This window comes from Boleophthalmus pectinirostris, unplaced genomic scaffold, assembly GCF_026225935.1.
Source record: "Boleophthalmus pectinirostris isolate CB_2022bp ecotype Guang Dong unplaced genomic scaffold, ASM2622593v1 HiC_scaffold_7, whole genome shotgun sequence".
In the NCBI taxonomy this organism is placed as follows: Eukaryota; Metazoa; Chordata; class Actinopteri; order Gobiiformes; family Gobiidae; genus Boleophthalmus; species Boleophthalmus pectinirostris.
The window spans coordinates 5,862,763-5,879,222 of NW_026571473.1; the positions used below are offsets into that span (position 1 = coordinate 5,862,763).

Here is a 16,460-nt window from a genome sequence, read left to right on the forward strand (position 1 = left end):
TTAAGGCTGTTAAAGGTAACTGAACCTTTCTAGCAGGTGGAAAAATACCTAAGCTTCACCAAAAATGACCCATGAGAGCTCATTTTCAAAAATTCAGTTTGAAATGATATTGTTAATGTTAATAGTAGATGTTTTTATTACTTTAAACCACGGGTGTCAAACATACAGCCCTCCAAGACTTTTAATCTGGCCCTCGGCAGATTTTCTACTAAAATGTTTTAATTATATTTTCTATTAAAATATTGGTAATTTTCTGCAGTGCTTATCACAGCAGCGTCTCCAGCGTCTCTGTACGTGGCCCCTCCCACCAGAGCAGCACAAATAAAGACTTGCCTCTTTTCAAACGCTCTTAAAGGACGATCGTTTTGACTGTTGACCGTGACACCCTCATCAACAAAATGTCCAACATGAGAAAAGTGGAGCCGAGTGCAGGATTTTACAAGAAAAATTGACTTTTTCCTATTTGTAAACAAGTTCATGTTAAAACATTGTGTTGAAATTGTATTTTTCTTAAAGTTTCAGGTTGTTCATAATATTATAATATTTTGTAAAAGAAAGAGTTCATCAATTAAAAAAGATTTCTGCAACAGATTTGTGTTTCTCTGCACAAATATTTGAACTTATTGTTATTTTTGGGGTTTATATGCCATGAGTTTTCTGATCCGGCCCCTTTGGGATCAAAGTAGTTTGGATACGGTCCCTGGACCAAAATGAGTTTGACACCCCTGCTTTAAACTAATCAGAATATGCCAAAGTTTCTCTGGTAAAAAAAAATCTAACTGTGCCCACATGGGGAACCCAGGGTCCAAAGAAGGGGCCAAAAAGATCACATTTGGTCTGTGGTCATATTTGGGACGCTACACCATCCACACGAAAGCTCAGAAAAGTGTGAGATCTGTGTCAGAAATTGTCATTCTCTCAAATATTCAGGTAAATAGATCTTGGACTCAAAAAAATAAAAAATTCTGCGGCAACCAAACGTGAGATTTTGGGGGCACACAGCACCCCTCTTAATAAAGATATCCAATATTTGACGACAGATTCAGAATCTATGACCAAGAATCTACAATAATACAGTACAATAATAATTTTCAGCTTCCTAGCTGTATTTTTTATAAAATTCTGGTCTCTCAAACATGCTTATAAATTAGGGCTTCTGAAAAAGTGAGCATGGTCCCAAAATTTCCACAGGCCATAACTCAGGAACGACTGAAGGGATTGAGCTAAAATTTGAGATTCTTTCATTTGGTGGTTTTAGAAATTTTTTAGAATTTTTTCAGTGAAATCTGAGACAGCTCATAGGGGAGATTCCTTGAAAACAGCTGATTTCAGACTGACCCAGTATATAATCGCGAATCGTCATTAAACAAAAATCTCATACTAGCAATGTCTTGAATGATCTCTTGAAAATGCCTCAATCATCAAATGAAAATCCCAAATTATATGTGGGAAGAAAATAGACAACCATTTGCTAAAAATATATACAAGAATGTTTAAACAAATAATCCACTGGACGCCAAAAAAACAATGATATCCAAGCCTCTACATTCAGTTCAATTCGCCACAAAAACTTGCAAATCCAGCCAAGAAACACGTAATTCTGCCCTTTCCTATAAAATGACTCACATATCCATAGACACATACATAAAAATAGTAGTACTGCATATGAGTACTTACCCTCCGGTTTGTACTGGGCCACTATAGTGACCGTGTGCCCAGCGTTCTTCAGAGCTGCAGCTGCCTGTTCATGAGTGGCACTGGACAGATCCACGCCGTTCACCTGGAAACACAATGGCAGCGTATCATTTAAAGGTGCATTGTGTAACTTTTCTGGTAGAGGGTATGGAAACACAGTTATTGCTTTGTCTGGAATGTTTCAAAGTATGGCATTAAACCTTTCTATCTTCGGAATTCCAGTTTTTTCGAGGTATTTTGAGCTATAAAACCACCTGTAATTGAATAAATGAAAGGTAGAGCTGTTTAATGTCATACTGTGGAACATTCCAGACAAATTAATAACATCTCCATGACAAGCACGTGACCCATCCAAGCATCCCTCAGAAAAGCTTTGCACCTTTGCACCTTTAACGTTCACCAAATTGAATATAGGCTCACAGGATTCATTCAGGATTATCAGGGTTCAATAGTGAAAATAGATACAAGATTTTGATTTTGTAAATTTAAACCTGTGATTAAATGAATTTTAAAGGGACAGAATTTTGGACATAGGACCTCATTTCCTAGTGAGCCAGAGTGTCGGAGACGTGTGGAGACACTTTTTAAAATATTCCATCCAGTCCTTGTATTTGCAGAGGTCACTGGTGCTAGGCTAGTGCATGTCAATGGCCATAGTTATCCTGCTACTAAAAACAGTCTTACCCACTCCACAAAACACCCAAAACAAATCTATTATTACACCAGACTGTCCATGTGAATGTCTGTGTTGATAGAATCATGTTTGAAATAAAACTAACCTTGCGTCGTATGAATTGTCGCATGTTGAGGGACTATTTTCTCAGCAGCAGCGTAATTTTACTTTGCTGGTAAAATTTGCATGGATCTATTAAAATAAATGGGGGGTGTTGCTGCTTGTGCCTCCAGTTGATGCAGTGACACTCACTGGAACTTCAGTGAAAAAATGCCCTGGGCTGAGACAGAATTTTTCTCATAGAGCACAATGTAATCACAAACTGCTTGTGTTCGGCTGACAGGGACCTATGACTTTCAATAATGTCAGATTTTGTGGCGGTTTTTAGTTATTTTCAAATAATAAACTTATTCCCAGCTCAAAATCCTTCAGTTGTCTTAAACGATTTATAATCGTTAGTTCTGGCTCTGCTTTGCTCCACTCTAGCTCCTCTCGCTCTGATTGGTCAAAGTGATCATGTGATACATGAAACTCTGTGCATGCCTTTGTGTGATTTGATGTGTGCCCACGGGAGAAAAGATCATTACTGCACATACTCAGTCGGCCCAGAGCCACTCGATGCACCTCGCGGCCATTTTGAAACCCTGGGTCTTGGCGGCTGCTCAGACATGAATCCTTCAAATGCAAGGTTGGTTTTACTTCTACAATTATTTTCTTGACACAGACATTCACATGGACAGTCTGGTGTAATAATAGATTTGCTTCGGGTGTTTTGTGGAGTGTGTAAGACTGTTTTTAGTAGCAGGATAACTATGGCCATTGACATGCACTAGCCTTGCACCAGCGACCTCTGCAAATACAAGGACTGGATGGAATATTTTAAAAAGTGCACACCACACACACTAGGAGAATCTTATGAGATTAAATCTCCGATTATGCACTACATGGAGAGAAACAAACATATGTGATCTTTCAGCCTTCTCTAAACTGTTTTGTACATTTATCTATTTATTTATTTTATCAGTATTGTTGTTTACAGAGAACAAACTGCTGAGAAAATAGTCCCTCAACATGCGATGATTCATGCGTTGCAGGGTTAGTTTTATTTCAAACATTATTCTATCAACACAGACATTTACATTGACAGTCTGATGACTTTAAGTGTGTTTTAAACTGTAAATGAGTAGTTCAACCTGTCATAGGCACTTTAACTTGCAATAGTTATAGAAAGATCTTAAATTTTTGTCCATGGTCACAGTCCTGGTTGTGTTGTGGACGTACTGAGAGGATGCGATCTCCTTTGCGCAGTTCTCCACAGAGGTCGGCTGGTCCTCCCGCCAGAATGAAGGAGATGAAGATGCCCTCCCCGTCCTCTCCTCCCACGATGTTAAAGCCCAGACCAGTTGAGCCACGCTGAAGAACCACACGCCGAGGGTCTCTGCGAGGGACACAAGGACACACAGACAACATACAAGCAGGTTTACTCACTGCTTTTGGAATACATGGATTATATAGATACAAATCAAACAGAAAGTAATATCTTTAAAGGTGCATTGAATATATATTATATATATATATATATATATATATATATATATATATATATATATATATAATATATATACACTGGAAGAGTGGCTTCAACAGATACCGGGAAAAACAACGGACATCTCAGTCCAGAAAAGTGCAGTACTGGGAACAGCAAAGATACTGCGCAGAACTCTCAAGCTCCCAGGCCTCTGGTAGACGACCCGAGCTCAATGAGGGTGAGAGACCAACCACCGTGGAAGGTGAGAAACACATTTTTTTTTTTTTTTTTTAATATATATATATAGTGTTTTTCAGACTATAAGTGGCACTTGTTTTCATGGTTTGGGTGTTTCCTGCGACTTATATATAAAAATGTTCACACTGACAGCTGTGAGAGGCTCTAGATTTGTGTGTGTGTCAGTATCTGCTGCTCTTGTTCCTCCTGTACCTCTGTCATTCCACCCTTTACTGCGCATGTCTTCTGCAGAAAACATGGCTGTCCTGCTGCAAGTCGTGAAATCTGCAGCCAAAAATGGTAATCAAGCAGCAGAAAGAAAGTTTGGAGTGAGTGAAAAACTTGTGAGGGACTGACGAAAGTGGGGATGGAAAACACAGCTTCACGGCAGCCGGGAGGGTGCACCATGCAACTTTCCTGGAAGTCACTGGATGAATCGACAAAGCCTGAACTTCAGTGACACCGAAACCATCCTGTCGGGATCTAGAAAGACTGGAATAATTCTAACTGGAACTGATGCTGAGTCTGACGACAGCGACACAGTTTGGTAAACTTGTTCTGTTCTGTTGTTTCTGTTATAGTTTATCTGAAGAACTGTTCATATGTGACGTTAACAGTCTGTTCTTCTCTGTTCTGTTGTTATTACTAGAACTTGACTTTTAAGAAGAAATGTCTGTTCCTGGTCTCTGATTTTATAAAAGAAATTTCCCCTAAAAAGTGCGACTTATATATGTTTTTTTCTTCTTCATTACGCATTTTTTGGCTGGTGTAACTTATACTCTGGAGCGACATATAGTCCAAAAAATACGGTATATGACATTGTAGTTTAGTATTAACGCAATGCTGGTGGAAGATTGCCCAAAATCTGTCACAGTTAATGTCAAATTCAATTAAGGAATAGACTTGATGCTGATTCTGATGCCATAATGATAATAAAAACACTCTCTATTTAGACAATAGAATGTAATTTTCAACATTAAATTACAGTCTCATGGGAGGGACAGTGGATTGGTTTCATTGAGAGAAATGAACAGCAAACGTCAAAGGAAACACCGGGATTTACGTGAGACTTTTCATAATCGTCGAGCAGGGATTGGACAAAGCTCGCATGACAGCGCACGCTAACCACGCTCTGTTACACGCGGTGACGCCACGCGAGCTGCGAGTGGCGTGGAAGTCTGTGTAATCCCTCCATTAAAGTAGATTACAGATGGAGGAGCCGCTCGCGATGGTGACCCCAGTTTACACGGTACAGAACATTCATGAGGCCATCTGCGATCCACTGTCCCTCTGCTCCTCTCCGACCAAACCAGAAGGGAGCAAAATATGTTCAGGGCCAGGGTCACGAACACAAACCAGGAAAGACCAGGGAATACCATGAAAACCAGGGAATCAGGGAATCATGGAATCAAGTGTTCTCAAAAAAGAAGTGGTTTTATCTCCTATTAAAATATAAACAATACCAATATCCATGGGTTTTGGATTAATAAAGCATCCAGAGTGAGTGTTGTTACCTGGAGATGTCTTCGTCGGCGGTCACGGAGCGAGGCAGAGGGGAGTATCTGGGCGTGGTCAGGGGGGCGGGGCTTACGGACTGACTGCCGCTCATGTACGGACTGTGCACGTGATTGTCCTGGTGCGGAGAGTACGCTGTAATACAAAACACAAAATTACAAACAGGTTCAGTAACAAAAATACTACTACTATGACTCCACGCATGTGTTTAAAGGTTCACTGTGTAGCTTTTCTGGTACGGGGTCTGTTCTGTTTTGTCTTTGTGGAGATTATGTTGCTTTAAATGTTCCGCAGTTCGGCATTAAACACATCTAATTAGCATTTATTCAATTTCAAGTGTTATAATTGCTCAAAAGTACCACAGGAACCATGCATTTTCACTGTGAGAAGGGTCGCCGTTCCACAGATCTGACCTGCAACTTGGCAGTGTTACTTGCTTGTTTCCATGGAAATGTTTAAAGAAATATTTAATGCTGTTCTGTGAAACATGCCAGGCAAAGCAGCATCTTTGTGAAAACAAGCAGGTGACGGGCACTCCAGAAAAGTTCTCTCTCTATATCTATATTGCATTAGATACTTTTTCCAACTGTTCATTTATTTATTTATTTATTTATTTGATTGGGACAGAGCATGTTAATGGATCGGATTGTAGACTAAGGCTAATTTCCATCCGTTGTCCCAAGGGGCTGGGATCACAGGGGGTCAAACTATAAAATATTGCACAGTCCAAAACATTACACAGTCCAGTTATTGCACAATTCTCATGATTTTGCAGCCAATTTGGTGATACATTCAGTAAATGCAAATATGTGTCCATAGAAGATCAATTAAAATCATAATGCAGCTCTACATGACTACATGTTTGGTTTGACCATAACCAGTTTTTCATTTGAGCTTTAAATGAGCTGTATGCAGGACATTCTTATCAGTGTTAGTGGAAGACTGTTCCACTAACACTTGGACAGATGAAACATTCTGACCAAAGGTGGTCCGTCTGTGGGGTATGACCAGGTCTCCCCTGGTGGTGGCTCGAGTGGTTCTTTCTCAAATGCTTTTGGGTTTGATGTACTCCTTTAATGGTGGTGGTGGTGCGAGGGAGTGTATGACCTTATAAATTAAAGCCATAATGTTAACAAATGCATTCCCTTTAAAGGTTGTATATTACACAAAATAGACTCTTGTGAGCTTTAAGACGTGTTAATATTAGATAGATAGTTTATCATTTGAAGACAGTTTGGGCCCAAAACATGACAGAGCCAAAAATTAGATTTTTCGTTAGGTCCGGCGTTGATGTTGCAGCTCAAATTTGACAAAATTATAAAATTGCTCAAAACTTGCTGTTACCTCCTCAAACACATACTCTGATCTGTGTTTTGTTTCATTCACTGTTACGGCCCCAGACCTTCAGTTCTAATTTGTTTTGTGTGCTTTAATTGATTTTGCTGGCATGCCTGGATTCCTGCTGTGGGAGCCCTGGTGGAGTACTTCTTCACCTGGCCAATCCTGCCTCACCTCCAGCCTCCTCCCCCTGTTTAAGAAGATTACAGCACCTGTTGGGGGTTGCTGGTCTTGGTGGCCAGTCTGCTGTTTTGTGTTTGTGTCTTTCTCGTTCATGTCAGTCACTTGTGTTGTACTAGTACGTGTCTGACTTTGTTGGTTTTGTTGAGACAATAGTTCAATTCTGTTTGGTGCCTTTTTTTAATTTTGTCACTTGACTCTGTTTGTGGGTTTATGTGGTTTTACTTTGGGGAACTTGTGTTTTAGTTTTATGTGTCCCTCAGTTTAACCTCGTTTTTGTATAAGCCTGCGTCACCCATTTTATGGCACAAAACTGTAATTCTGTTGTTTTACTTCTTAGTTTAGGTTATTTTCTGTATATATATTTTAGTCTGTTTTGTTATTTTATTTTTTCATTGCACTGGGTTGCAACATTCACACATGTTTGAGTAACCCTGCATTATTGGGCTGTGTACATCTCCAAAGCTCAAAACACTCTATTGCACCTTGTGATGTCATGAAGCGGTAGTTTTCATGTTAACAGCTCCTTTTCGCTGCTCAGACTGGTAAGAGTTTGTTATGACGACGCAATGAAAAAGTGAGGCTGTCTTACAAAAAATGTCATTAAAAAAACATTTCTAAAATAAAAGCAATGCAGCTTTAGTCCATGCATGAGGTCACATGATAAAATCTGTTTATTTTGTAATTCCAAATTATCTAATTGAGCCAGTTAGAGTCAACCAAAGGGCGTTTGTGGCCCTGGAGCTGTACACAAGCCCTGGGTTTTCAAAATGGCCGACCATTCAAGTCAGTGGGCCAAGCTCAGTGGTGCATGACTCCAGATTCGCCTTTAGCCCAGCGAGGTACTTCCAGTGGCTGTGGGCTGATTGAGCATGTGCAGTAGTGCTCTTTGCTCCCACTGGTGCACACAAATGCACACGAGTGCATGCACAGAACGCGGTCTTGTGTATCATGTGATCGCTTTGACCAATCAGAGCGGAGCCGGGGCTAATGATTATAAAGCGTTTTTTAAGACAACTGAAGGGTTTTGAGCTGAGAAATAGTTTATGCTCTAAAAATAGGTGAAAATCGCCACAAAATCTGACATTTTTGAAAGTTGTAGGTCCCTGTCAGCCGAACACGAGCAGTTTGTGATTACATTATGCTCTATGAGAAAAATTTGTGACGGGCAAATGAGTCGGAGCTCTGGAGCACGTCTCGTTCTTTCTGAAACAAATTGCTCTGAAGCACTGCCTCGGAGCTCGTCTCACAGCAGCCGCTCACGTGACCAAAGTGTGGAAGTGTCGGTCCCTCCTCCTACTGCTTCACTCTGCGTGTCAATCGCTTCAGTGTATCGAAGCGTTTCATTGGCTCAGAGAATGTTCTGCTCTGTGATTGGTTCAGAGTGTTTCAGAGTGTTCAGTGTACTTCTGTGGTTTGACAAGCGCTAAACTGCTACAGTATAAAAGATGCACCAATATTTGTTAAAAATGTTGGGTAGTGAGGAGTATTGTGTGATGTTAGTGGTGACTTTTGGGGACTTTTGGCATTTGTTTCATTTTCGATGGCATCTACAAGTGGAAAAAAGCGATCCATGGTTTGGGATCACTTTGATCTAATTCCACCTAACAAGGTAACACCTATTTTCTTATTTACATATTATTTTAAATCATCATCATTATTGTTGTTGTTGGTACATGTTTTTTGGTTTTTCTGTTTCATTTAGTGTACCCTGTTTGGTTAGCCTACTTTTCCTTATACTGTTAGCCACTCTGTTTAGAGCCTCTTTTTGTTAATTCTTGAAAAAAATCATTGTTTTGTTAGTTTTACCTTACAATTCTGTTAAATAAATCACAACTTTAGTTTTACCATTTTACAATCTTGGTTATTTTGTTACTTCCCCCTGTCCCTAGCAGAGCTGGGTCGTAACACGAGGCTCCATTCGCCCATCACTAAGAATAATCCTGTCTCAGCCCAGGGCTTTTTTCCCCGCTGAATGACCAGTGAGTGTCACTACATCAATTGGAGGCAAGCAGCTACAAGCAGCAAAACCCTCCAGTTATTTTAATAGATCCATGGCTGTACAATGCCCAAGTCTGGTGAATAGAGTGAAGGTGTACACATTGGAGCACTTCCTGTATTACCACATGACATTACAATGTGGAATACTGTGTTTTCTGTTTGACAAAAGAAGAATAGATAAGAAAATAGCATCATATGGGCCCTTTTAAGATGCCCTTTACCTCTCCCTACATTGTTTCATTCTGGTATTTCTGCTTTTCTGTTATATTTTTATCCTTGTTAATATATTGTGATGTGTGAGCTACTGTGTCCACATAATTTCCCTTGTGGATCAGAAAAGTTTGTCTAAGTCTAAGTTTGTGTAATATAACAATTGGCCAGCAAAACAAGAGAAGTTCAGATGCATAAACACAGTAATACACAGTAAGTTTTAAGTGCAGTAGTTTTCTTACAGTTGGTGACGTCCGGTGGGGGGAAGTTGTCGTTGATGAAAAGTGAAGTGTGTTTGGAGACTCTGAGATAAACCACGTCTGGAGTGGACTTGAGAGCTGCTACTGCCTCCTCATGGCTCACCTCCTCCAGACACGTCCCATTCACCTGCACAGTGTTCACAATACAATACAGACTTTGGTCACAATAACAGTACAACCTGTGTTTATGGGTGTGTTTACATTTGTCCTGCTTTTAATCCAGTTTTGTTCTGATGTAGGTTTTGGCCGTGGTATAAACTGCTATAAATCATCTTTTCAAGATATCCAAAGACGCTTTAGATCAGGAGACAAACATAAACAAAGAGAAGGTAAAGTGGTTTTGTCCTGGTTTATTCGTGATCAGGTTCAGGTTTAGTCTTGGGTTTAGTCTCAGTTTAGAACCAATTTTGTGTGAGTTCATCCAAAGAGAATAAACTTTGTTGTTTAGTTTTTTTCCTCAAATTGTCTAAAATGAATGTGTTTCCTTCTGCTTGTGTCTCCATGAATAAAGTTGTTAAATTAAAAAACATCGTCATGGAGACAAGCAGGTAATGAGCCCTCCTCCAGAAAAGTCCCCTTTAATTAAATATGTCATATATTATATGTATAAAATTATTTATTAAAGTATCATTATCATAAAGTTGCATTATCACAATACTCAACATACTCATGTATAATGTTATTTTTTTGAATTAAATATGAAACGTATAATTATAATATAATAACTTAAATGTTCCTATATTACGCAAAATGTCTTGTGAGCTTTAAGCCTTCTTATACATGTTGTTGTCTCCTCAAAAACAGATCTGGAGTATTGTTTTGTTTCATTCACACGTTTGAGTAAACCTTTATTATTATCTGTCTACATCTTAAACTCAAAATGCTCTGTTCCACTTTGTGATGTCATGGAGTGTTAGTTTCACAGCTTCTTTTACCTTTTGTTCAGTAGAGATTGGCAATTCCAGAGCTGAAAATATTCTAATGATTCTAGTGAAGGTGTATGGAGTTAAAAAAACAAGGTGTATGGAGTTAAAAAACACAGTGGAGCACTTCTTATATCATATGCTATATACCACATGACATCACAAGGTGGAAAAGAGTGTTTTCAGCAAAAAACTCAGCCTAAATATAGGATCAGGATTTGTGTGAATGAAACAAAACACAAGTGCAAAACTCCAGGTCTGTTTGTGATGAGGAAACATTATCACATAGGTTAGAAAACAGTGTAATATGGACGCATTAAAGCTCTTATTTGTTTGAGTAGCTGATTTAAAAATCATGTCAGTGTCGTGTGAGTGAGTGTAAGTTTCTCACAGCAATAAGTTTGTCCCCTATCTGTAGCCGTCCGTCTTTGTGCGCTGCTCCTCCCTCGATCACTTTGGTCACGTAGATGCTGTTGTCACCGGGAACGTGCTGGTTTCCCACTCCACCTGCGATACTGAAGCCCAGACCTACAAACATACACAAACACTATTATAAAGAAACAAAACTGTACCATAACTACTAATACAAATAAATGAGACAAAGTTACAGTTTAATAATTCTAATTCTGACTTGGTTTGGTGAGATTGTACCCCTGCCAACAGTAAAAATAGTCATTCATTTAAGTCATTTATGTCAAATACAGAAAAGCTGCTTAAAAACGACCAAAACAAAGAAAATGTGACTATACTGACTCACATGTTGGTCGTAAATAAGTCGTTTTATTATTATCAGCCGCCACAAATGTTGGTGTTCCAGTTTTTGATATTGAAAATCCGGTCACCCGAGTCCAGGGGTCTCCAACCGAGCCACTGGTAGCTCTCCACCCCCTTCCAAATAGCTCGCCCAGGGATTTCTGAATTACACGTATTATGCTGCGTAAGTTTAATTTGTTTAATTAAATGCCTATTACCATTGTGCATGTATCATTTTGAAGCCTAACTCAAAATGATACATGCAAGATAAAGGTTTATGTTTTATTGGCATCTGACTGTACCTCATCTAAGGTCGTGGCTCTTATATTTACTCAGTTTCTTGCGACCGCTAAAATTTGTCACTCTCTGGCATTTTAAATTTGCCCCAAAAAAAGGTTGGAGATCCCTGCCCCAGTGGAAAATTATAGTTGTTAAGTAACAGTTTAGGAATTACTTTAAATACTATTACTTAATTAAATGAAACACTAGAAAAAAATCTGTAACATCCTAAATATAATTCTGCCAACTTTGTTTTAATGAAATGTGTAGTCTTAAAAGTCATATGCATAAACTAAATGCGTAATGTGTAAACTAAAGCAAAAGTAAACGATTCGACGGATTCCATCTTCAGATAGTGTACAGTGAAATGAATATGTAAAGTATATGTGTTTGGAGCAAGTTCTAACTGACTTAATGAACACATGTGAGCCATCTGCCACAAGAGCTTACATTAACACTGAATTAGCTTATATTAGTTGACATTATTATTGTTCATTTCACAGAATTCCACTTTCCTTTGCGATCCAAAACATCTACATAGCTAAATATTTCCCTTAAATTCTTATATTACGCAAAATTGACTCTTATGAGCTTTAGGTCATGTTCTAATGCTGAAGAATGGAAAAAACAGGATAAAGCCCGTTTCCCGTTTATGTGACTCCCGTGACTGCGATGACGGACTTTTGCACTGCAAAGGTCTCGTCAGACTCGTCATCGACATTGAGCGACTCTCACCTGGCAAAGCTTGTTCCCTCTGGACACCAAAACATATGTGCTGCTTTGTTCACTGTGCACATGGCCTCCCACTTGTCCCGAACGCAACGGAAAGCATGGAATTTCTTGTACAAGTCATCGTTAAATATGCATTTGTGCTTCGGTACGTTGCAGACTGACCGAATGTTTGTGTCTCGCTCCTTCTGAGTGCAGAGACACATGTACAGACCTGTTTGGTCACGCTACGCACAGCAACCTACATTCGGTTTGTTGATTAAAATTAACGTAATCGATGAAATTCTTAATGATCAATTATCGATTAATCAACTAATCATGCCCATCCCTATCTGGGACTATACGGGAACCAGACCGAGAATGAGACCGGGACCAGACCGGGACCAGACTGGAGGCTCTTAGAGCCCACGGCAGGGCCAGAGCTCAAAGCTGAGGCTTGGACCCCGCGGAGGCTTGGAGTCAAAGCTCGGACTCCGCTCTGGTCCCACTCTGGTCTCGGACCTGGATCAGTCCTGGTTCAGTCCGTATGCGGTGCAAAAGTCTGGCATCGCAGTCACAGAAGTCACGTAAAAGAGAAACGGCCGTTATCAGTTTTTTCCATTATTCATTTAAACACAAAATCGAAAACTGAAAAGAAGAATCGTTATCTATTTTTTTCATTTTGGTTTTGGAGACAAATAATGAAGAAAACCGTAGTTTTTTTCATTTTCTTATTTTTGGATTTATACTGAAAAACGAAAGAACGAATGATACACAGATTAATAACAGAGTAGCTGTTTATACATGACTCTAGGCTCTGAATATCATATATACAGTAGGGGGCCCCTGCTCCAGCTCTCCATCAGTTTAGGGGTCCCTGGCCTGAAAAACGTTGAAGACCCCTGATCTAGCAACTGTTAATGTTCCCTTTTGTTTTGCTTGTTTTGGTTTGGGTCTGATGGTGGAGGATGTCAGTGATGTTCTCCGTGTTCACACCTTAGGGTAGTTCAGTGGAACATGAATAATAACTTACACCTTACTATAAACAACTAGTGAGTGTTAGTTTGTCCAGTTTTTAACACAAATTAAAAGAAACACAACTACAGATATGTTTGGATGAGTAAAAAAAGTCTGCACAGTCTGATATTGTCTTAAACAAACAGAAAACTCTCTGACCTTTAGGGCCCTTGACCAGTTTGATGTCCAGGACTCTGTCGCTGAGGCTGCGTCTGCGTCTCACACAGAGTCTGACCAGGCCCCCCGCGTCCTTCAGCGCCTCCACCGCTCCACTGTGGGTCACCTCACGCACGTCTGTGTCATTCACTCGCACGATACAGTCGTTCACCCTGCAGGGGGTGACACAGTGTGAACGTCAGAGCAGGGTTTACAAACAGATGTACTGATAACTTTCCACAGCAAGTTCACAAACTCATGAGAATCCATCTTGGCCAATCACAGAGCAGCACCGAGCCAAAGATGAATCACCCAAATGAAGCAAAACAAACATTGAGACGCTGACAATATGTACTTGAGTTTATTTTAGCATCAATACAGACGATTTAGTTTGTGAAAATGTGCAGAAGGTAAGAGCTTTATGAGAGTTTTGTGGACAGGGAAGATGTCTGTCCTGATTTTTTTGCAGTATCAATTAGGGATGCAACAATATTCGATACACGTGTTCATTTGATACACGTGTCGATATGCACGTGTCTCCATGTGCGCTGTGTTATTTGTATTTTGGTCCAACAGGAAAACAATTCTCTTGGTGTTCTCCTCAGATGCAGCAGGAAACAGCTCCACAGAGACTTACAGTTGAAATATTCTAACAGAGGAGGGTTTTATCTTTCAGTCACTTTTTACTTTACATTGATAGACCCAGGAATGACAAAGATATTCACTTTTAAATACTTAAGAATCATTTTTGGCTTTACATCGGCTTTAATCAAATGTGCGCGTACACAGACCCGTGACTCTCGATATACACGATCTCTTTCTGAGACTCATAAGTTTAGTCGGAAAATGGCCTGTTGAGACATTTCTATGTAATATTATGTCACCAGTGACATGGCTTTATGGCTTGTCTGTACGTTCTCCATGTGCTCCTGTAACCCAGGTATTTTCTGTTCCTGGGCCTCTCTACCTAATAGTTTGGGCGCCGTTGTTCTCAAATATCGCGAGACTTCGCACACGTATCGTGAGACTAATTGCACCAAGCTCTTTCAACATGGCTGCGCGCCTGCTACCATTCACTCATGTGTTGTGTCGGGGCTGGGTGTGACTGAGCTGCTGCAGGTAGAAGATTATTGCTCTAAAAACTCACTGTTTCGTTCTAAAAGTATATTAAAGTAACACTTATGCCATCAACTTCCCTAGATGCCTCTTTCTTTTTTGTGCTTATATTGACAACAAATAATGATTGATATGACCCTGTTAAATTGTTAACTTAAATAATTTAAAATGACATATTACCTGTTGTTGGAAATATTTTACAATGGAGTACTCTTGATATTGACTAATACTGGTACATGTACATGAATGGATGGAATAATGGTTCTGATTTATTATGACAAAATTGTTATGATGTTTGGAAAAATGTTTTATAGTGACTTGTTCCTACTTAAATAATTGTATTACTCACTGCTGGTCCTGTTTTGCACAGGCCAGGTTCCGAAACTGGACTTTCCCGAAACTGAACTCTACAGAAACTGGACTCTCAGACACTGGATGACGAGCTAAGGCCTAGAGACCGAATCAAACTAAGAGTGCAAGCATCTGCCGGTGTGGTAGGAGGCGTAGCAGCCGCTCAACCCCACACACACACACACACTAGCACACCCACTGCCCTAACCATCTCCGGAACTCTCTCTTTTTTTGCCTTTCACATGACCTTCGTGTGGATTATATTAACTTTTGCTGCTGCTCATTAGCACTTGGACTAAGGACTGTAGCTCATTTAATCCCTCATAGACTCTGAACTTAATCAGATAAATGTGCACATCTGTAAATATTGTAAATACTGTCTGTTGGTACACTGTATATAATAACACCACAACTAAGCACTACAATCGTGTGTAAGTGTCTTCATTAAACACCTCACTTCCCTCCGAGCCAAACCCTGTCTTCTAATCTAGCCTATTACCATTACTATTACCATAATTACTACTACTACTACTATACCTCCTATGGTGGCATTGTATAAGTGCTACACTCCAGTGATGTCAAAAATGCACTTTTTAAACGTTTGACAGTGGTCTATAATGACTGTTTGATAATATTACTGAAAGTGCTGAGGTTCTGTAGCGCCAGTGAAATGTTTGTAAATTGTGGTGTGAGACCCTTTGTTGTCACAATCAGATGTTGTATTTATTAATTTATGCGTAGAGCCATGAATCTGAGCAATCGAACCATTGAAGCTCTAGTGTAGAGGTGTCCAACTCATTTTGGTCCAGGGGATCAGAAAACTCTTGGCATATAAACCCCAAAAATAACAATAAGTTCAAATATTTGTGCAGAGAAACGCAAATCTATTACAGAAATCTTTTTTAATTGATGAACTCTTTTTTTTTTTTTTTTACAAAACAAAACAACCTGAAACTTTAAGAAAAATAAAATTTCAACACAATGTTTTAACATGAACTTGTTTGTAAATAGGAATAAGTCCATTTTTGTTGTAAAATCCTGCACTCGGCTCCACTTTTCTCATGTTGGACATTTTGTTGATGAGGGTGTCACAGTCAACAGTCAAAACGATCGTCCTTTAAGAGCGTTTGGAAAGAGACAAGACTTCATTTATGCTGCTCTGGTGGGAGGGGCCACGTACAGAGGCGTTGGAGACACTGCTATGCTAAGCGGCGCAGAAAATTACCAATATTTTAATAGAAAATATAATTCAAATATTTTAGTAGAAAATCAGCTGAGGGCCATATTAAAAGTCTTGGAGGGCCAGATTTGGCCCCCGGGCCGTATGTTTGACACCCCTGCTCTAGTGTGTCTTTGAGGAGCTCTGTCAGATTCTCCTCTGAGCTGTGGAGACACTAGCGTCTTGTCTGTACATTATAACATGCAGGCCCGTTTCAAGGTATTTGGGGGCCCTAGGCAAAGGGGAACCTGGGGCCCTGACCGGCAAAGACCCTATGGGCACCTACCAAATAACATTAAGA

General features: G+C 39.7%; 1 protein-coding gene across 3 annotated transcripts in view; it reads right to left on the bottom strand.

Annotated features, from left to right (window-relative positions):
* The window catches only part of LOC110164226 (disks large homolog 1-like), a 406,356-nt gene that overhangs the window by 81,480 nt on the left and 308,416 nt on the right, over positions 1-16,460 (bottom strand). For all 3 annotated transcript variants that reach the window (XM_055165342.1, XM_055165341.1, XM_055165340.1), the window contains 6 exons: positions 13,477-13,646; positions 10,952-11,088; positions 9,620-9,764; positions 5,648-5,783; positions 3,650-3,806; positions 1,678-1,780 (listed from right to left, as the gene is read on the bottom strand). In XM_055165342.1, coding sequence (XP_055021317.1) covers positions 1,678-1,780; positions 3,650-3,806; positions 5,648-5,783; positions 9,620-9,764; positions 10,952-11,088; positions 13,477-13,646 — 848 coding nt within the window. The remainder of the gene's footprint in view (positions 1-1,677; positions 1,781-3,649; positions 3,807-5,647; positions 5,784-9,619; positions 9,765-10,951; positions 11,089-13,476; positions 13,647-16,460) is intronic.